General features: G+C 67.6%; 2 protein-coding genes across 3 annotated transcripts; one reads left to right on the plus strand and one right to left on the minus strand.

Annotated features, from left to right (window-relative positions):
- The first annotated feature begins 3,138 nt into the window (after positions 1 to 3,138).
- On the plus strand, positions 3,139 to 15,092 carry DVL1 (dishevelled segment polarity protein 1). 2 transcript variants are annotated; one of them, XM_060141747.1, is made up of 15 exons: positions 3,139 to 3,393; positions 8,747 to 8,816; positions 8,944 to 9,065; positions 9,352 to 9,455; positions 9,699 to 9,837; positions 10,093 to 10,186; positions 10,266 to 10,335; positions 10,418 to 10,557; positions 10,633 to 10,709; positions 10,794 to 10,861; positions 11,004 to 11,156; positions 11,752 to 11,883; positions 11,956 to 12,123; positions 12,271 to 12,477; positions 13,734 to 15,092. In XM_060141747.1, the coding sequence occupies exons 1-15, from the start codon at positions 3,224 to 3,226 to the stop codon at positions 14,120 to 14,122; spliced, it is 2,103 nt and encodes a 700-aa protein (XP_059997730.1). In that variant the 5' UTR covers positions 3,139 to 3,223; the 3' UTR covers positions 14,123 to 15,092. The 2 variants fall into 2 exon arrangements, with proteins under 2 accessions (XP_059997730.1, XP_059997731.1); XM_060141748.1 differs by having other exon boundaries at positions 11,004 to 11,081.
- Positions 15,058 to 20,203, minus strand: TAS1R3 (taste 1 receptor member 3). Its single transcript, XM_060141754.1, is given in 14 exon segments — positions 15,058 to 16,191; positions 16,193 to 16,417; positions 16,419 to 16,645; positions 16,647 to 16,732; positions 16,735 to 16,776; positions 16,779 to 16,844; positions 16,902 to 17,043; positions 17,106 to 17,288; positions 17,402 to 17,502; positions 17,505 to 17,861; positions 17,864 to 18,182; positions 18,259 to 18,468; positions 18,470 to 18,548; positions 18,550 to 20,203. Coding segments are annotated over 14 exon segments (2,565 nt in total). The 5' UTR covers positions 18,840 to 20,203; the 3' UTR covers positions 15,058 to 15,953.
- Between the last annotated feature and the right edge of the window lie 7 nt (positions 20,204 to 20,210).

Raw genomic sequence — 20,210 nt, forward strand, 5'->3', positions numbered from 1 at the left:
GACTTGGCCCCAGCTGTGCCTCTACAGCTCCCGTCCATCTCCCTGGGGGGCAGAGTCTGGCCCTTGGGGGCCCCCAAGTGTTCTCCTTCATCTGGAGTCCTACTGTCATCACCCATTCCTCTGGGTGGGAAGTCTGGGTCTGGGTGTCCTGAGAAGGGCAGCGTCGGAGCTGATTGTGTGCACTTGCTCCTGGCTGTGAAGCAGTTTCAGATCCTCTTCCAAGGGCTTACTGGACGCGAGGACAGAGGGCAGACTGTATCAGTTCAGTCCTCTGAAAAGAGAAGCAGATGCCAGGATGGGCTCAACGAGTGAGGAAAAAGGGGGAGGAAGCAGGTAGCGGGAGCTAGCGGGAGCGCCCTCAGAGGGGTGCAGCAGGACAGGAGGGGGAGGGAAGGGAGCCGCGGTAGGAAGAAGCCTGTTTCTCCAACCCTGACCCCATCCTCCAAGGCCCTCAGGGACAGCAGGGGGCAGGAGGGGCGACTGTCACCCTAAGTTGGAAAACCCAGAGCGATGGGCTGAGATCATGACCTTCCGAATGAGGAAGCACGAGCCACCCACACGGGGTGGGGGGGGTGGCCCACAGGGGGCTCCCTCTGCATCCGAGCTCGTACCTGGAGGAGGTGAAAACCCCGGGGTCATTTTGATGAAGGCCCAGTTTCAAGCCCTCACACAAAGAGTCACGAAATGTGTTCCTTACAGATCCTGGGGGGGAGGGGGGTGTCTGTGTGCTGGGTGTGTGTGTGTGTGTGCACGCTGGGTGGGTGGGTGTGCGCGCTGGGCGTGTATGTGCTGGGTGTGTGTGTGTGCGCGCGCGCGCCCTGGGTGGGGGTGTGTGTGCTAGGTGTGTGTGTGTGCGCTGGGTGTGTGTGCGCGCACGCTAGGTGGGGGGGTGTGCGCTGGGTGTGTGTGTGTTCACGCGTGCGCGCTGGGTGGGGTGTGTATGTGTGTGTGCGTGTGCTGGGTGTGTGTGTGTGCTAGGTGTGTGTGTGTGTGCGCTGGGTGTGTGTGTGTGTGCGCGTGCGCGCGCTGGGTGGGGGTGTGTGTGCTCAGGGAGCCAGGGGAAGGGCAGTCCTCCATCCAGGTCACCAGTGACCAGGAGATGGCCAGCAGGGTAGCAAGCACCTAGAACTTGTAAGGTGGTTGCAGCAGCAGTCACTGACTTTCATGGGCTCAGCTCTGAGTGGTTATTTTAAAAGGTGCCCAGGAAAAGCAAGGCAGGAACTTGGGGTGGGAGTCCTGAGCGTTGGTCCTCATCTGAATGTCCAGGCTCTGGGTGTAAGCAGGACAGTCATACAGTGAAACACCTGGGCAGTAACTCAAAATAGCTGCTCTCTCGTCACACCCCCACAAGGACCCCACAGTGGCAACAGGAGGGAGGCTGGGGCACGGAGCTGTGACTCCCCCCAGCCCAGTGACCCCCGGCCCCAGTGGCCCCATGCCACTGGACAAGGCCCTTCCTGTCAGGACTCAGGTTCTGGCCACAGACTCAGGCCCCTTGCAGGGCCCCAGCCCGACCACATGAGCATCAGTCCCGGGATTGGCTTCTGGCTACCAGCCTCTGTCCTGTGGCTTGGGCTGAGGGGCAGGAGTGCAGCTGAGGCATCAGAGCCCCTGCATCTGTGTGACTGGCAGCCATTTGTGCCTGGCCTGGGGGATCTGGTCCCCCGGTGAGCTCTCAGGGTCTTCCTCCCTAACCCTGAGCACCCAGAAGAGAGCCATGGCGGACCCTTCCTCTAAGGCAGTCCTGCCTGGGGAAACTGAGCCCCGAGGGGAGAAGGCCCAGGCTTGGCTGAGCGGGTGCCCACCTCACAGAGCCCAGGGGAGTGGAGGTCAGGACCCCTGCCTAGGCTCGCCTGGGGGTGGTCCCCGGCCTGGACTCAGGGATTTATGGCCAAACTCTAGCTCCTCCAGTCAGTGATGGACTAATGAGGTCTCCTCTCGTGCTGGCCCACTGCGTGAGGATGGTCGTGACCCGACAGATGGGAGAGTCTCAGCTCCAGCCAGCTTCAAGGCGGGGCGCTGGGGACGGCCTCAGAGCAGCATGTGCCGCCCACCGGCATAACTCTCAGGCCGCATCCTAGGGCCTCTCCCTTCTCACTCTTGCCAGCGTGGGCCTCCTTCTAGTGGCCTCAAGTTTTCCTCCTTGGGTGGGGGGTAGGGAGAGCCGCTCTCCCCATTGGGCTGGACCCTTCACAGCCGGAGGGGCGCTGCTCCGCGTCTCCCTTGACCCCAGGCAGGAGGACCCCAGGCAGGTTCGATGGAGAGCGGCCGGGAAAAGAATCCCTACACCTGCTGCCAGAAGCACCGTGCCCCTGCGTGCGCACACCTGCCCGCGCTGACCCCGCCGTCGCCTGAGCATCACATACACGTGCTCACACTTGCATTCCCCCGTCCACGGGGGCACCGGCATTCCCTTGGCCCGTGTTTCTCGGAGCCCCCGTGTGACCCGGCAGAGGGCGCGCCAGCTCGGAGCTGGCGCGGGGGCGCAATGTGACCGACTGTCCTCGGCTCCGGCCCGGACACAATTCTGTTTCCCGCGGTTCCCCCGCACCCCGCCGATGTGACCACGGCGCCTCCGGACTCTTAAGAGGAGGAGGACCGGAGCCTGGCCGCGCGGAACCCCTCCGAGGGCTCCAGGCCGGGTGCAGAGCTTCCTGAGGGCCCCCACCCACCTCCGCCCCGCGGGGGGCGCCCCGGCCGCCCAAGGGCCGAGAGCCGGGAGCCGAGGGCTGCCGGCCTGTGCACGCGGCGGCCGCGGGACGCGCGCGCCACGGCTTCCCGGCCTGGACGCAGGCAGGGAGGCCCCGCCCTCGCCGCGCCCGCGCGTGCGCAGCCCCGCCCCTTGCCGCGGGCAGCCCGGTGACGTCAGGCCCGCCGCTCTCTGGCGCCCCCCACGGCCGCGCGCAGCAGGGCCCGCCGTCCCTTTAACGCGCGGCCCGAGGGGGCGGCGGCGGGGCGCACGGACGCGGCGGGCTTCGCGCCCTCCCTGCCTGCGTCCCGGGCCGGGGGCGCATGGGTGGCCGCGGGCGGCGGGGCAGCAGCCGTGGTGTGCGCGGGGCCGGGGCCGGGGCTGAGGCCGGCAGGGCGGGCGGGGCCGGAGCGGCCGGGCGGGGGCGCGGGGGCCTGGTCGCGGCTGGGCCGGGAGCGGCGCGCGGGCGGGGCGCGGGCCGGCGGCGGGGAGGCGCCCGCGTCCAAGGCCCGGGCCGGGCCTTAGCGCCGCGCCATGGCGGAGACCAAGATCATCTATCACATGGACGAGGAGGAGACGCCGTACCTGGTCAAGCTGCCCGTGGCGCCCGAGCGCGTCACGCTGGCCGACTTCAAGAACGTGCTCAGCAACCGGCCCGTGCACGCCTACAAATTCTTTTTCAAGTCCATGGACCAGGACTTCGGGTCAGTGGGCCACAGGGCCTGTGCGCGGGCGCGCGTGTGGGCACCTGTCTGCGCCAGGCAGGGCAGATCCTGGGGCTGTGACCCGGGCGGTGCCTCCCCGTGCCTGCGCGCCCCGGTGCGGTGTGTCCCACCTGTCTGTGCCCTGAGCAGGGGACGCCTGGGCCCCTGACTGCCTGCCCAGGAGCCTGAGAGCTCTGGACGGTGGGCAGGCGAGGGTCCTGGCTTCTCCACCTGCCCTGGGTCCTGTCCTGAGTGTGACTTGCGGTGGAGGTCTGTAGTCCAGGTCGAACTCGAAAATACCACCTTGGCACCTGTCAGGCTCAGGGTCCTTTGCCCCCCTTATGTGGAGGTCAGATGCTTAGGGATGGCCTGGAGAGCTTGCGATTCATGGGGCTTGGGGTCAGAGGAGTGTCCGAGTGTTGGGAGGGGAGGGGTTGGGGTGGGGACAGGGTGCCGGCCACCCAGTGGGTTCCCTAGTTAGCATGGGGGAAATGAGGTGATCTGGGACAGGGGCACAGATCTGTCTGCTGGGGTCTGCAGACGTTTCTGGAGGCTCCTGATCCCCTTCTCCCGGGCCCTCGGGACAGGGCAGAGGTCAAGGGTCACTGGGCAATGTGGGGTTTTATTCCACCCACCCCTGCCCCGGGGTTGCTGGCCACAGGGCTTCTGTCCCTGCTGAGCCACATGGCACTTGGGTTCCTGGGAGCGGCCCAGGCCAACTGCTGACTCGGGGCAGCTTCTGTGTCAGCGTCCGCATGTCTGCCCTTAGTGGTGGCTGTTCTGGCCGTGGGGACTTCCCGCTTGTGCTGGGCTGGGCCTCTGGAACGGTGAGCGGTGAGCTGGAGGCTGGCTGTCCGCTTGAGGCCTGACCCGGCACAGCCACGGGTAACCTGAGTCCCCTGCTCAGCGGTGCTGGGGCGGGGGCGGGGGGGGGCACCCAGAGGCCTCGTGCGCGGAGCAGGTGTGCCTGGGTGCCCTCAGGCAGCCCATGTCCTTGTCTGTGGCTGCGTCTCGGGACTTTGACATTGAGCCATTTCCTGGATTCTGTGGTTTGCATGGGCCTTGGGCAGGCCCAGGTCAGGTCAAGCTGAGGCTACTTTGTGGCTCTCAGGAAGGCCTGAGGGACATGTGGGCAGCTGGACTCTCATGCCTCCTCAGCACCAGGGAGAGGCAGAGAAGGGGGCATGTGCTCTTGGCAGCCTGCAGCCCTGCCGGGCTCGTGTTAGGAGCCACCCCCAGGCTGGGCTCCCCTGGTAGGGCATTGATTTGGGGAGCCAGCCCTCGTTGGGTGATCTCCTACAGTCTCACTGCTCTGGGTCTGCTGTGCTTTGGCTGTGAGCACTGGGTATGTGAAAGGGTGCTTTTGTTTTTAACTTAGTTTATTATTTCAACAAAAATTACTGAAGTCACACATGCTCTGTCACAAACCAAAGCCAGCAGGGAATGTGAGGCACAGTGTGTGCCCAACCCCCTAGGTTGCTGCCCTTGGACCATGATCTGGGGTGCATCCTGAGGGCCCTGACCCTGTTCCTCCGTCTGGTAGCTGCTGAGCTGCAGAGACCCCTGCCCCCATCAAGGTGCACTCCCAGCAGAGGCTGGGCCTGCTGGAGGATTTGCAGGACCCATGGGTGCCCTGGCCTAGGAGGTCAGTGGGCAGGCAGATCTGGGTCTTGAAGCACAAGTAGGAGTTCTTCAGGTTGTCTCAGCATGACTGGGATGAGGGGGGAGAGAACAAGACCGGGCTAGTAGGCTGGGCTGGGACGGGGAGGGATTCGGGTGACTCTGGAAGGCGAAATGGGCAGACAGAGCAGGGGAGGCTCACCTTATTCCCCACCCCCGAGACCTCTGGTTTGTGGCCTGTTGGCCTCAGGGACCCTTGGAGAGGATCTGCCTCTTCCTCCCCTCCCCTGAGGTCTACCTACAGAGCTCCAAGTTTTTTTTATTCTGTAGAATCATTTACTCAGTGTAATACATTTCTTCTGGGAGGGGCTGAATAGTCACTCACACTTTAGTATAAATGAGAGCTGGAAGCTCACCCTAGATACCTAGTGGATGTAGCTGGAGGTTGGGGAAAGTGGGGGCAGGTCCTGGCTGGGCTGGGGCAGCAGCCCCCTCATAAGAGGGGTGGCCTCAGATTGGGGACTGTGAGGGCACCTGGTGAGCCTGGGCTTCCTGCCCCAACCCCTCAGCCCACTGTGGGCTGGGCCCTGAGTTCCTGGGGCCTCTGTTCCTGGCCACGGCTGGCCAGGAAGGGAACCCCTTCCCTTACTAAGTCTAAGGTGTGGCCACCGCCCCATGCTCTGGGCCGGGTCCCACTCCCCACGGGCATCTTTGGCCAAGTGGGTGGCGAGTCCTGCACCCACCTCCCACTTTTCCCATGCAGGTCACAGCTTTTGTGTCCCAGCGAAGCTGGGGAGGGTCTCTGGGCTTGTGCTCGGCTGGCCTGGAAGTGCCAGGCATTGGGTTTGGTGAGCGGCAGTGCAGGGAGACGTCTGGGCCCAGCCTTTGGGCTGAGTGGCAGAGGGTGAGGGTGTCTGGCTCACAGGTTTCTGTTGCCAGGGCTGCCTTGCCGATTCCAGGCCTGGCTGGACTTGGCAGTGGCCCTGGCCCCTGCATCTCTGCGCCAGGAGCTCCGGTTTGTGGGGCCGTCTGTCTGTGGGCCCTGGGGGGTGCAGTGGGGGGCTGCGCTTGGCCTGGCGCAGGCTGCCCGAGCTCCCACTCTGCCCACCATCTGGAGTCAGTGCCCCTAGTGGTGTTGGGAGAGTCTAGATGGGTCACCCCCCGGAGCTTGTGGCAGGGCTTGGAGGACTTGGATCCACTCACCCCGAGGCCTGCAGAGCCTGGGCCTGGGCAGGAGGCAGTGAGGGGACAGAGGAAGGCTCTGGGGGAGCTGAGGACCCCGACCCATGGGGGAACACTGTGCCTCTGGGGACATAGTTGGGGCCATCCCCCTGGGCCTCTGGGAGCCCAGGGGTCCCCCTGGGCCCCTGGCTCAGCTCCAAGGGCCCCGCTCTGAGCAGATTCCTTGGCGGGGCGAGTCTGCAGGGGTAGCGGGCGGGGATGGGCAGCCCAAGTTCTAGGGTAACTGGGATTTCGCCAGGAATCCTGAGGTTGTGGGCAAGATGCCAATGGGGGTGCCCCTGGGTGGCCACCACAAGGTTCAGTGTCTTCACTGACCACTGCTCCTGAGGTCTACTCTCAGACCTCAGGGGAGCCCTGGGGTTGTGTGGGGGGCATTTCCCCAGGCTTGGCCAAGGCCTCCCCCAACCCCACCCCCGACCTCGTCCCTATCCCTGGTCATCGCCGGGGGTGGGCAGCGTGTGCCCCTGTGCCCTTTGTCCTGGGGGCTGGGGCACCTGCCCCTCCCTCCCTGCTGTCCCAGCCTAGCTGCCCCTCAGCGCCCCAACGCCCGGTGGAGGGCAGGATGCTCCGTAGTGCAGGCTGCAAGGTGTGTGTTTCGCAGGCTGGAGAGGGCCAGGGAAGCAGCGCCTCTGGGCCCTGGGAGGGGCGTTCGTGTGTGGGTGGGCTACATGGGGGCCTCAGGCAGCCCCGGGCGGCGGGTCACCTGGAGGCTCTGGCCATGTGGGCACTCAGCATGCCCCTGGGCCCCCCTGCCTGGGGTGTCCACCTCTGGGGGAGCCAGGCAGGCCCCGTGGTGTAAGTCAGAAAGGGCGAGGGCGAGGGCGGGGGCGGGGGGGCGGCAGGGGAGGCCGCCGGCCGGGCCACTGGGGCTGTGAAGTGGGAGCCAGGTCCCTCCCATGTCTCTGTCACCGCAGTCGCTCAGAGACGGTGCTTGGGGCCTGCTGGGCCCCCGGGAGGGCTTGCTGCAGCCCCGTCTGTTGGCTGCAGCTGGCAGAACCACAAGTGTCCCCAGGCCACCGCAGGTCTTCCTGGGGTGACAAACTTCTGTGTGGCCTCCTTGACTAAATCTTGGGCTGGGTCTCGGCCTCCCCAGAGCTCAGCTCTGCCGGACTGTGATGTGTGAGTGGGGGCCGCAAACACAGTGTCTGCTCCTCACTGGGGAGAGGGGGTGTCCTGAGAAATGACTCTTTCTGTCCCTTGTTCTGTTCACCTCATCTGTACCTGTGTGGCTGGCCCTGGGATGCCACACAGGCACAGAACGGGGGGGTCACCGAAGGACCCTGGCGGGGTGCCCCCTCCCTCCCCAGCTGGCCCGTCTCCTCTGTCCACTCTGCCCTGAGGTCTTGGGCCCTCTCCTGGTGGGTGGGGTGGACTGGAGCCTTGCTCTCTGGATGGGAGCGTCCTGTGCCACCTGTTGCTGCCAAGGACTAGCCGAGTCGCGGTGTCTGTGCCCAGCGGGCCACAAGGCCGCTTCCCGCCTGGTCTCCCGGCTCCTGTTTCTGCACTGGGCCCAAGCCCAAGTGTAGGAACCTGCCACGCTGGGCAGGGCTGGCCTCCAGGGGGCAGGGCCTCGGGGCACCTCCTGCCACAGGCCCCGCCCTGCCTGCCCTGCTCTCCGGGCCTCCAGGCCACCGGGGAGGCCGCACTGTGGGATGTGTCTGGGCCACAGCACTGCCCGCCCTGCCCCGTGGCCCTTCCCCTGCTGCCCTCCTCACCCTTTTGAACCTGACACCTGGACCTCCCCAACCAGTTTCTGGCCCCAGGGTCATTGGCCTCCTTCCCAGTTAGCATTGCCGGGCCCTTGGCGACCTGCCTCTCCCACCCCACCCCAAGCCCCCCTGACTGGGGGCGGCATTAAGGGATAGGCCAGGGCTAGCCGCTGGGCAGTGGTATGGCTGGTGGCGCTCGCTGCCCTCCAGGGCCTGAGGCTTCTCTGTGGCCCAGCTGGCCCTGAGCTTGGCTGCCCTTCCAGGTCTCGAGTTGGGCTGGTGCCGTTGAGTGGGGGTCTGTTTTTGTCTCCCTGGCTGGGCCGATGGGCCGGGGGGCGGCTGCCTGCCCTTGGAGTGTGTGCGTGTCGGTCTGTGTGTTGTGCCCTCTCGACCTGCCCGCATCTGTGCTGAGGCCTGCTGTGAACCAGGCCCTGTTCTAGGCTGGCAGGGTGGGCTCTGCCCTCACCATGCACAGGCCGGGGGGGCACAGAGGCGCAGAGCAAGGCAGATACTCGCATTTTAGGGCCGTCCAGGCAGTGACCCTTGGTGCTGGGAGTGTCTGGGTCCCCTTGGACCTGGACCCTGGAAGGGGCCCTTGGAAGGGTGGTAAAGGTTCCTGGGAAGGGAGGTGCCAGGTGCGGGCATCTGCACAGGCTGACATCTGGGCGTGTGGCTGGACGCCCCGTGTGGCCTGCACCCCAGACGAGCTGGGGCCCTCGTCCAGAGCCCAGTGCTGGGAGCAGGCCCCACTGCAGTGGCCTCACGGCTGCATCTGCCTGCAGGGTTGTGAAGGAGGAGATCTCCGACGACAATGCTAGGCTGCCCTGCTTCAACGGCCGCGTGGTCTCCTGGGTGAGTCCACGGGGTGCTGGCAGAGGGCCCTGGGCTGGTGGGAGTGGAGGAGGCTGGTCACCTGTGCCCCGGTGCCCTGCCAAGGCTTGCCTGGAAGCCGGTCCCTGAGCCCTGCTCTCCTCCACAGCTGGTTCTGGCTGAGGGCACACACTCGGATGCAGGGTCTCAGGGCACTGACGGCCACGCAGACCTGCCTCCGCCTCTCGAGCGGACAGGCGGCATCGGGGACTCCCGGCCCCCCTCCTTCCAGTAAGGACTCTGAGGGGTGGCGCTGAGCCCAGTGGTTCTGAGGGGCCTGTGTCCTGCCAGGCCTCTTAGGGGTGGGGAGGGGCAGGTCCCTGAGCAGGGACCCACGGTCAGTAGGCGCTGGTCAGCAGAGGAGGGGCAGGCGGAGAGGCCTGGAGTGGGCCGGCGGGTGGATGGGGGCCCCTGCTGGAGTCGGGGTCCCACCAGACGAGGGCAGCAGAGGAGCTGAGAGGGCGTTCGAGGCGTGAGTGGCCCGGCCGCCCCAGCCCAGCCCCCCTTGTCGGCACAGCCCGAATGTGGCCGGCAGCCGAGATGGGATGGACAACGAGACCGGCACGGAGTCCCTGGTCAGCCACCGGCGGGAGCGAGCCCGACGCCGGAACCGCGAGGAGGGTAACGAGGCCACACCCTTGACCTCCCCGGGACCCCATGGGCGCCCCAAGCCCCTGCTGACCCCCACGTACTGCCCTGTCCAGCGGGGGTCCCTTGGCAGAGGTTCCAGGACCCTAGTGGCCCCCCCAGCAACCCAGCGGTCACCCTGCCAGCTCCCAGGTCAACAGGTGCTCTAGGCTGCAGGGCCGCCCGTGACCTCCAGGGGACCCCACAGCCAGCCCCCCCTCCCTGCTGTCCCCATAGCCGCCCGGACCAACGGGCACCCAAGGGGGGACCGGCGGCGGGACCTAGGGCTGCCCCCCGACAGCGCGTCCACCGTGCTGAGCAGTGAACTTGAGTCCAGCAGCTTCATCGACTCGGAGGAGGACGACAACACCAGCCGGTGGGCGAGGGCTGGGGTGCGAGGCGGGGCGGGGCGTGTGTGCAGGGTGTGTCCGCGTGCATGTGCACGTGTGGGCAGGGGGCCCTGCTGGTGGCTCGCTGTCTTGGGGGGGCGGCTTTCCCCAGGTCTGGCCCCGCCCCCGCCCCTCTGGCCTCAGTTTCCTCTGCCGCGTGGGGGAGGGGTGGCCAGGCCCTGACTCTGCGCCGACCGCCCCCACCCCCCCCACCCCCACCCCCCACGCCCCGACCCCGCCAGGCTGAGCAGCTCCACGGAGCAGAGCACCTCCTCCCGGCTCATCCGGAAGCACAAGCGCCGGCGGCGGAAGCAGCGCCTGCGGCAGACAGACCGGGTAGGTGTGGAGGCCCGAGCGGGCAGGTGGGTCCCAGCCGCGGTCCCACCCGCAGCCCCTCACCTGGCGCCCCCCGCAGGCCTCCTCCTTCAGCAGCATCACGGACTCCACCATGTCCCTGAATATCATCACCGTCACGCTCAACATGGGTGAGGCCTCGGCGGGGCAGGTCCTCGGGCCTGGCACGGGGTCCTCGGGTGGGGGGCACCTGCTCACCCCCCCTCTCTGCAGAGAGGCACCACTTCCTGGGCATCAGCATCGTGGGCCAGAGCAATGACCGGGGCGACGGCGGCATCTACATCGGCTCCATCATGAAGGGCGGCGCCGTGGCTGCCGACGGCCGCATCGAGCCGGGTGACATGCTGCTGCAGGTGCGGGGCCGGGGGAGCCACTGGGGGGCCGGGGGGCCGGCACCTGCACCCACCGCGCTGACCCCTCGTCCCCAGGTGAACGACGTCAACTTTGAGAACATGAGCAACGACGACGCGGTGCGGGTCCTGCGGGAGATCGTGTCCCAGACAGGGTGAGGCGCGGGGCGGGCGGGGCAGGGGCTGAGAGTTGGGGGGGTCCCCCCGGGGCCTCGCCGTGTGACCCGCCCTCCCCGCAGGCCCATCAGCCTCACTGTGGCCAAGTGCTGGGACCCGACGCCCCGCAGCTACTTCACCATCCCGAGGGGTGAGTGACCCCACGGGGCCAGCGGGGCGGGGGCGGGGGGTGCCCAGCGCGGCCTGAAGGTCCTCTCTCTTCTGCGCCCCTGTGCTCTGCTCTCTCTCCCGCCGTCCGTCCGTCCGTCTGTTGCCGCGCGGTGGCCGCCCAGCTGACCCCGTTCGGCCCATTGACCCGGCCGCCTGGCTGTCGCACACGGCGGCGCTGACCGGAGCCCTGCCCCGCTACGGTACGAGCCCCTGCTCCAGCGCCGTCACGCGCACCAGCACCTCCTCACTAACCAGCTCGGTGCCCGGCGCTCCGCGTAAGTGGTGGCTCACGAGACCAGGGAACTGAGGCCCCAGGCGAGGGCCTGGCCGCGGCGCCCCGGATGGGGATGGTCGGTTGCACCCGAGGCCCAGCCCATGCCAGGCTCCGGCAGTCAGATGCAGCGCCCACAGGGCTCCGCCCTCCTCCCAGCCTCTGGTGGAGGTGGAAGATGCCTGGAGGGACCCGGCCAGCCCAGGGGTCTGCCTGCGGGGCGGGGCGGGGCGGGGAGGGGCGGCTGTCTGAGCAGGGCCCTCACCTGGCTTTCCTGCCACTAACATGACTAATAGCCCCGAGCTCGCGGGGGAGGGGGTTGAAGAGGCCCGATCTCCGCCCGTGGGTTCCTCGTCCTGGTTGGATCCCAGATTCTGATGAAGCGCCTGCAGGGTAGGAGACGAAGGTCCAGCCCCCACCCACCCCCATGTGCCGGCTCCCTGACCCTCGGAGCTGTCAAGCAGTGGGGCTGGACCCCCCAGTCACTGGGCCAGCAGAGTCTGGTCTCTGAGGGGTGCGGCAGGTGGGGCCTGGGGTCCATTCTGACCCCCGCCCCGTCTGTCAGCCACTCGGGCTGAGGAGGAGGCCGTGCCTTGCAGAGCTGGAGGAGGTGCCGCTGACGGTGAAGAGTGACATGGGCGCTGTCGTGCGGGTCATGCAGCTGCCGGACTCAGGCCTGGAGATCCGCGACCGCATGTGGCTCAAGATCACCATCGCCAACGCCGTCATTGGTGAGGGTCCCGCGGCCAGCAGAGGGGGCGGGCCGGCCCGGGCCCCTGCCTGACGGCCGCCCACCGCACCAGGGGCGGACGTGGTGGACTGGCTGTACGCGCACCTGGAGGGCTTCCGTGAGCGGCGGGAGGCGCGCAGGTACGCCAGCAGCATGCTGAAGCGCGGCTTCCTGCGGCACACGGTGAACAAGATCACCTTCTCCGAGCAATGCTACTACGTCTTCGGAGACCTGTGCAGCAGTGAGTAGGGGCTGCGGGGCGGGGTCCCCAGAGGGCCCGCCCACGCCGCCCCACGCCCGCCCCACGCCAACCCCGCCCCCACCCCCGCCCCGCGCCCACCCCCGCCCCGCGCCACCTCCCCCCTCACCCCCGCCTACCCCTTCGCAGACTTCGCGGCGCTGAACCTCAACAGCGGCTCCAGCGGGGCCTCGGATCGGGACACGCTGGCCCCGCTGCCCCACCCGGCCGCCCCCTGGCCCCTGGGGCAGGGCTACCCCTACCAGTACCCGGGGCCCCCGCCCTGCTTCCCGCCCGCGTACCAGGACCCCGGCTTCGGCTACGGCAGCGGCAGTGCTGGCAGTCAGCAGAGTGAAGGTGAGGGCCTCCCGCCCGGCCGCCACACCTTCCCCACCGCCTAGCTCTGCCCTGTGTGCCGGTTCCTCCACCCTGTGCGCTCCCATCCGCTCCGTGCTTGGGCCCTGGGTGGCTCCTTCTAGAAGGGGCGAGTGGTCGAAGGGGGGCCAGAGAGAAGAACCCGGAGGCTTCAGGGGTTGCGTGTGGGGGCCGGTGCTCCAGCCGTGGCAGAGGCCAGAGGTGGTGTGGGAAGGATGGGCGCGTCGGGGTGTGGTGGCCCGGGTGGGGGAGTGGCATGGGGACCCCAGGACACAGTGGAGGACAGAGACTTCCGCCTTCCACCTGCAGCCGGAGGTGACAGTTTCATAGACGGCCCAGCCCGATGCTGGGATGTGTGGAGCAGCTGAGCGGGAAGCTTGGGGTGTCCCTGAGGAGGGGACCTGTTGGAAGTGTCCCGAGGCTGAGTGGGGTCAGTGAGGTCCATGGGCCCGTGCCCCCCGCGTCTGGGGAGAGGTCTGGTGGCTGGCCCGGTGGACCCAGAAAGGGACGGGGAGACAGGAGAGTGGATCGGAAGATAGTGGTGTCTGAGGGGAAGCCGTGTTGGGCACCTGTGGACCCTGGACAGGCCCAGCCGGTGGGGTCACACCCTGGTAGCAGGGTGTGGGTGCCCAGCCGGGCCTGCTCTGTAACTCATCTATCCCTTGCTTTGTGCTGGGCAAGCCTTAGACTGAAGGACTAGCGGAACGGACCCTCGGGGCCGGTAAGCCAGGGTCCTGCCCGGCGTCCCTCCCGGCACATCCCCAGCCAGTGGGCGTTTTCAGGTTCCCGACACTTCCTGAGCCCAGGAGGGGCTGAGCCGAGTGGCCAGCCAGGGCTCCAGGGTCAGACGAAAGGCGGGTCTTGGGTGGGGAGCCCAAGATGGCCGGCAGGTGCGCCAAGCACACACGGCCTTCTCTGGGCCTCGGTTTCTCAGCTGCAAGACCAGGCCCTCGGTCCAGGCACTGGGGTGAGGAGTGGGGGCACTGAGCTGGCCCTGGTGTCCCTGCCTGTCTGCCACTGCCCCCCCCGCGCCCCCCCCCCGGCCTGCTGCAGCTGCTCTTGCTTCCCTGGGCGGGGCCGGCCCAGCCCTTGTGTCTGCATGGCTCCCCCCTCCACCTGCACCCCGGCTCAGGACCACCAGGCTCTGCCCCTGGTTGTCCTCGCAATGGCCGGCCATCTTGGAAGAGGCAAGGCCCGGCACTGACCGTCCCATTCCTCTCCCCCCTTCTTGACCCCAGGAAGCAAAAGCAGTGGGTCCACCCGGAGCGCTGGCGGGAGCAGCCGTCGGGCCCTGGGGCGCGAGAAGGAGAGCCGGTCGGCTGGAGCTGGGGGCAGTGGCAGCGAGTCGGACCACACAGTGCCAAGCGGGGTGGGCAGCGGCGGCTGGCGGGAGCGTCCTGCTGGCCAGCTCAGCCGTGGCAGCAGCCCGCGCAGCCAGGCCTCGGCCGCCGCCCCAGGGCTCCCCCCGCTGCACCCCCTGACAAAGGCGTACTCGGTGGTGGGCGGGCCGCCTGGGGGGCCGCCTGTCCGGGAGCTGGCCGCTGTCCCCCCAGAGCTGACAGGCAGCCGCCAGTCCTTCCAGAAGGCCATGGGGAACCCCTGTGAGTTCTTTGTCGATATCATGTGACCAAGGAGAGAGTGCTTCCGGCCTGGCCACTGCTTCCAGCCAGTGGTCCTGCTGCCCCTGCAGGAGGGGCTGCACCTGGAGCTTGTGTGGCCTTCGTGGCCTTCCTGGGTCAGACCAGCCTGTGCTTCGTGCCATGGGGTCTGGGCCTGGCCAGAGTGGCAGCAGGCTGGAGGAGAGGGGCTGAGGGTAGCCCAGGCCACCGTAACCTGGATGGCAGCCCGTCCTCCTGGCCAGAGCAGCTGTGTCTGTGCAGACCCCGGTGGGGGGGCCTCCATCTCCCTGTGCTCAGGCAGGTCTGACCTGCCCGCCTTGGCGTGTGCCTCAGGGACCCGCACTCGCCCACAGTGCTGTGCACGGGGCCTCAGGTTGAGCTGAGAGGTGGCCGCTAGGCCTGGGCCCCCCTCTTCACCCGGTTCACAGGCCCCACCCCCCATCCTGCCCAGGCCGGGGTGGGGGGCCCTCTCGGGGGTAGGGTCCTAGCCCCGAGGCCTCTCTCTGGCTGCCCAGGGTAGAGATCTAATTTATTTATTTATTGCCTGGCCTGTGTGCTCCACGGGGTGGCGGCCAAGTCAGCTGTCCCCCACTCCCAGCCACTGGAGCAGAGTTTCATGTGTTCACCCCCACCCCGCAGGGACACACGGTGTGTCTGAAGGTGTGCGGGAGGACAGTGAGGGGGAGATGGCAGGAGAGGGAAGGTGACACTGAGGGCAAGGGCCACAGATGCACACAGCTGCTGCCGGGGCGGGGTCTGGGGCAGAGGGCGTGGCCAGTTCGCCCCTCCCCGCGGTCCTGGGGTGGCCGCCCACGCACGCACGCACGCACGCACGCTGCTCCCTCCGTCCAGCGTCGCTGGCCTGCACACGTCTGCACTGTAGATACTGTGCGGAGCTGGAGCGTCGTCCAGGTAGTTAATAGAGCTGCTTCTGTGTAAATGCTATTTTAAACACTAAAAAGCATTTAATTTTATGGGGCCGACGTGTGATCTGTGTCTCTTTTTAACCACTTTAGGAGATTGGGGTGCAGGGGCCGGGTCAGCTTCCCCAGGGTCCGTCCGAGAGCGGACCCAGGACCCAGGACCCAGCGACAAGGCCCTGGCCGCAGCAGTCCTGGCGGGCGGTCTTCTGTCTGTGGCGCTGGCTCCTGGCTCCGGTGGGGGGTGCGGGGGGGTGGAGGGTGGGGCGGGGTGGGTCGTCCTTGCGGCTGGTGCTGGCCTTGGTGCTGACCCCCGACCCTGGCCGGGCTCTGTCCGCGGTGCTGGAGGGGACTGGCCACATTCTACTGGCTCGCTGGCCAGGGAGAGAAGGAAGCTGGGTGCCCCCTCCTTCCTGAGCGGGTCTCTGCCCTGCACTGGGGCCCACAGTCAGGCACACACCCCTGCAGAGGGGTCAAGAAAGCCCCACCCACCCGTCAACCTCCCACTCCTACGATGCTTGGACAGGATGCTGGGGGGGGCCCCAGGCTGGGCCCAGCCAGGCAAGTGGTATCCAGCTTTGCCTTCACATGGTTTGGCTGGGGGCTTTCCTGTGCGCTCAGCCTGGGCTACGGGGGGCCCCGAGGAAGCCTCCATGGGCCTCTGTCTGGAACAGTGGCACTGGGTCACCTGTGCAGGCCAGGGCTTGGCTGGGGCAGGGACAGAGCCTGCCTCTGGGGCCCCAGGGGTTGAGATCCCACGGAGCTGAGGCCCCTTATGCACTCTGGAGGTCACTGTGGGGTCAAGGTCAGCAGAATGTAGGGCTGGGGAGTCACAGCGGAGTTGGGGCACAGTCTAGGTTGCTGCATAGGGACTTGGTCTGGGGGCACCTTGACTAGGTATGAGTTCACTGGGGTGAGGTCACTGGGTCAGGGGTCGCTTGTTTTCTCCCTGAGTCTCCTCCCCGCCCCCACTGCTGCCTCGCCCTCTGGCATCGCCAGGATCCCCTCCCAGGAAGAACTCAGGGGTGTTGAGGTCCGGCCGCCACAGCAGCAGGTAGCACTTAGGCAGGTGGGAGGTGCCCAGGATGCCCAGCACACAGAAGAGGATGGCGCCCACCTGCACGGCAGGCAGGGAGACCGCGTGCACGTCGGCAAAGGGGGACGAAGGAGACCCAGGTGATGAAGTAGGCCAGCATGGCAGAGGTCAGGCCGCGGGCACCGTTGTAGCCCCCGGGCCGGCTCTTTACCGGGAAGGTGCCCAGGAAGCAGAGGAAAGCCAGCGTGGCGTTCACCAGGCCGAAGCTGACCCAGGAGCGCACGTGGCAGTGCACCAGCGCCTCCGTGGGCGGCACTTGCCAGCCTGTCGGCACCTCCGGCGGGAAGATACCAGCCAGCACCCCACAGGCGGCTGCAGAGCCGGTCTGCCCAGCTCGGCTGCAGCTCTGACCCCACGAAGATCTCAGCCGCCCGCAGGAAGAGTGTGCTCCAGCAGCTGGTGAGCAGGAGGTGGTGCAGCGGCGGCTGGGCCAGGCAGCTGGCAGGGCTGGGCCGGCCGGGAAACAGGAGGACGCTGAGGCAGACGAGGCCCAGGCAGAGCAGGCCTGTGGCCCCCCACCCGAGGCCCGAACCATGGGCTGTGCCGGCGCCAGATGAAGAGTCCCAGGGCTGCCAGCACCAGGCCCAGAGCCGGGGCCAGAGCAGAAGCAGCCTCAGGAACTTGGGCCGGCGGGGGAGGCACCGGTGCTCCAGTCCGGGGACCTGTGGTCCTGGTCACACTTGCTGCAGAGGGCAGGGGGAGGAGAGGGGGGTGCTGGGGGCCGTCGGCTTCCCCCAGCCTCGCCCCTGCCACGGCCCTCGGAGGGCTCACCTGGGTTGCGCTGGTAGCTGCCTGCTTTGCAGTCGGTGCCGTCGTAACAGCAGGAGTGGAAGCCCTTAACGCGGTGCACCTGGCCCTCCTTGCACTGCCGTGAGCACTGGGGCACGGGCCCCGGGGCTCAGGCTCCGCACGGCTGGCTGCAGCTGCCTGAGCCCTGGGGGCCGCCCCGCTCCCTCAGGCAGGGCTGGCGCTCACCTGGTTTCCCTGCGTGTGCCGCCTCACCTGGGAGCGCCAGAGCTGCAGGCTGCCATTGAAGGTGCCCGCGGTACGCAGTGTGGGCGTCCGGTCCCACCGTTCCCACAGCTTCTGGTCGTGATTCACGTCCACGTTCCCGTTGGTGTCAAACCGCAGGCTCAGGTTGTGCGTGTTCTCCGGGTGCTGGCGGGGCGGGGACGGGGGGGCGGGGAGCCCCCCCAGCCCCCCCAGCCCAGACCTGCTCCCACTGTCCCTCCTCCCTGGTGGCGCTGGTGGCACAGCTCCCGTGCCCTCACCTGCCAGGGCCGCACGGACTCCCGCACAGGGCAGCCCGAGGTGTCGCAGAGCAGCGTGTTGTGGAGCGCCTGGGCCACGCCGTACACAGCTGCGAAGGCGCGAAGGTCTGGCGGTGCAGCAGCCCGTCAGTCACGTTCTCCAGGGTGATGCAGTCACACTGAGGGCAGCACGGCCCCACCACGTGCTCCTCCAGGCCTGGCTGCCCTGCGTCCAGCGAGGCGCAGTAGGCGGGGTCCGCGGCCAGGGCCAGGCACGTCTGCACGTAGGACGGGAACTCGGGCATCTGGGCGCCCTGACGCGGGACGCCGAGCACGGTACCCACCCGGTCCATGCTGGGCAGCGTCATGACCAGGTTTGAGGGCAGCCAGGCCTCGCTGGCCACCCACATCTTGGACGAGAGCCTGTAGCGGATGCTGTAGCTGAAGAGGGTGCGGGCAGTGCGGGCAGAGGAGAACACCTCACCACCTGCACGCTGCTCTGGTTCACCCGGCGTGGCAGGCCCTGCACGGAGCCCAGCCGCGGGCTGCCGGCTCTGGGCAGCGGCACCCAGCCCTCGCGCGCGATTCAAGTGCCCTTGGCGTCGTCCAGGCCAGAGAAGAGGCACAGGCCCTGCCAGCTGTACTCGTCTTCGCTGCCCACGGCGGCCACCCAGCTCCAGTGCATCTCCCGCAGCAGCTCCACCACGGCCGCCACCTGCACGCGGTCGCTGGGCACCGTGTGGAGGAAGGACGGGAACGTCTCGCGGCTGCTCAGCCAGTCCGTGCTGGCGCCGTAGCTGACCTGCGGGTCCAAGGCAGCTCCTGACGCAGGGGCTCCCGAGGCGGGCAGGAGAGGGGACGCGGGCTGGGGGGTGCACGTGCGGCATGAGGAAGAAGCTGGTGACCAGGGCGACCTCGAAGGAGTGGGGCCCGATGACGGCCAGCACGTGGGGCTGGTACTGCATATAATCGCAGTAGGCGGCGACGCTGCAGCTGCCGGCTTTGGCCATGAACACCAAGCTGGGCTTCGCAGCGACCACAGGCTCCCAGCACGTGTTGAAGAAGTTGTAGCCCAGGCGCAGCCCCGGGGATCAGGGTGGACCCGCTGTTGATCTCCTCCATGGCCATCGTCGTGGCCAGCGCCCAGAGCAGCCCAGGGGACGAGAGCATCCTCAGCTGAGCCCAGGGGGGCAGAGCCCCCCAGCACGTAGTCCCCTGGCCAGCTGAGCTGCCGGGACAGGCACAGCGGGGCCCCTGCCCTGACGCCCAGGACAGCCGCGAGGCCCAGGAGAGCCAGGCCTGGCATGGCAGGTGGCAGCTTCCAGCAGGGACGGCAAGTGGGCAGACTGACCGGGGCGCCAGATATGGGGAGTCGGGGCGTGGAGGGGCAGAGGATTTGTTTAGCAAAGCGCTTGCCTGTCCTCACCGGCCAGCTCGGGGCCCTGGAGATGTCCTCCATCTCCTGGGCCCCACAGGTGTGCTCACATTGGATTCATCCTGATGCCACCACTAGGCTCTCTGGCTGACAGTGACCCGGGCAGGCAGGCTTTGGGCAGCCGCTGACTGTGACCTTGCTACCTGCCTGTGCCCAAGCCCCTGGCACCCACCTATTCCTGGAGAGGGGTCACCCTGTACTCGTCTGCCAGAGGGGCCTGGACTCTCCGGCTGCCTGTGAGACAGGCTTGGAGGTGCCAATGCCCCAGGGAGTGGGCACAGAAACACTCCCTCCAGCCCTGGGGAGGCACTGTCGGCAGTCGGGGTGGGAGACTGCAGGGGTGGCTCCCTCGGCAGGCCCAGGGGCAGCCTGGGGGTGTGCGTCCCACGGCCCTGCAGGCCAGCCAGGAGGACAGTGGGTGGCCGGATGGCCCACTCCCACCCCGTGGCTAGGGTGGGGAGGGTCCCGAGGGGGAGGCCGTGGGCTCTCGGCCTGCCTGGGGACAGTGCACCTTGAGGGTCTAAGGCCTAGAAGCTGCGGGGCCCCGTGGCTGGCCGTGCTCACACCGGCCTGGGCCCTGCCTGCGCGGGCCAGGCTCACAGCTGGGCCCGAGGAGCGGCATGCAAGCGAGGGAGGAAATGCTGTAACCAAGCGGGCTGCTGCAGCCAGGTCAGCCCCAGGGTGTGCCGGGGGCCTGGGGGCCAGGCCAGCAGCTCCCGCTTAGCCTCTGGGTGCCTGAGGACCCGTCTCCCCCAGTCTGGGGCTGGGGGCCTCACTGACACCAGGTTGCAGGCACCCAGAGGAGCTGGGGGAGGCTAGCGATGGCCCTGGGGTATGGCGGTGGGGCCCGGCAGACATTTATGGGACGTGGTCTAGGGATCCAGTCCTTGCCTGTCTCCACTGCCCTGTGGGGCGCGCACACATGGCACAGCACACACGCTACACGCATGCGCAGGGCCTGCACCTGCACCATTGCATGCACACATGCACACACGTGCAGCCCTCACTGTCTGGCTCGGGGGAATCCCAGGCTGTTCCCCCAGTCCCTGGCCTTTGCAAGCACACCAGGCTCTGGTGCCCGCTGGGTGTGGGGACTTGGAGGTGGCTTGTGTTGGGCACTGCTATTCAGTGCTGGCTTTGGGGCAGCGTCTGAGAGGACCCTCCCTGACAGGCATCCTCCTTCTGTCCAGGCCACTGCCATGGCGTGAGCAGCCCCCCTCCACCGGCTGCAGTCCAGGCAAATTTTCTTCTCTCTACACGGTGTGTGGCTGGCCTCAGACCTGCGTTTCCAACTGAGCCACTTAGGCGATTCTGTGACTCAGTTTTCTCACCTCTAAAGTGGGGATAATGTGGACCTTGGCAACAGATGGGGTTCGGCAGGGCTAAAGCTTGCAC

This window comes from Lagenorhynchus albirostris, chromosome 2, assembly GCF_949774975.1.
Source record: "Lagenorhynchus albirostris chromosome 2, mLagAlb1.1, whole genome shotgun sequence".
Taxonomy (NCBI): Eukaryota; Metazoa; Chordata; class Mammalia; order Artiodactyla; family Delphinidae; genus Lagenorhynchus; species Lagenorhynchus albirostris.

What these genes read in the sequence shown, in the direction of transcription:
- DVL1 (XM_060141747.1), top strand. Translation starts at nt 3,224, where the DNA reads ATGGCGGAGACCAAGATCATCTATCACATGGACGAGGAGGAGACGCCG. An exon ending in GAGGACGACAACACCAGCCG is followed by an intron (nt 9,838 to 10,092) that starts GTGGGCGAGGGC and finishes CGACCCCGCCAG; the next exon opens with GCTGAGCAGCTCCACGGAGC. An exon ending in CATCGCCAACGCCGTCATTG is followed by an intron (nt 11,884 to 11,955) that starts GTGAGGGTCCCG and finishes CCACCGCACCAG; the next exon opens with GGGCGGACGTGGTGGACTGG.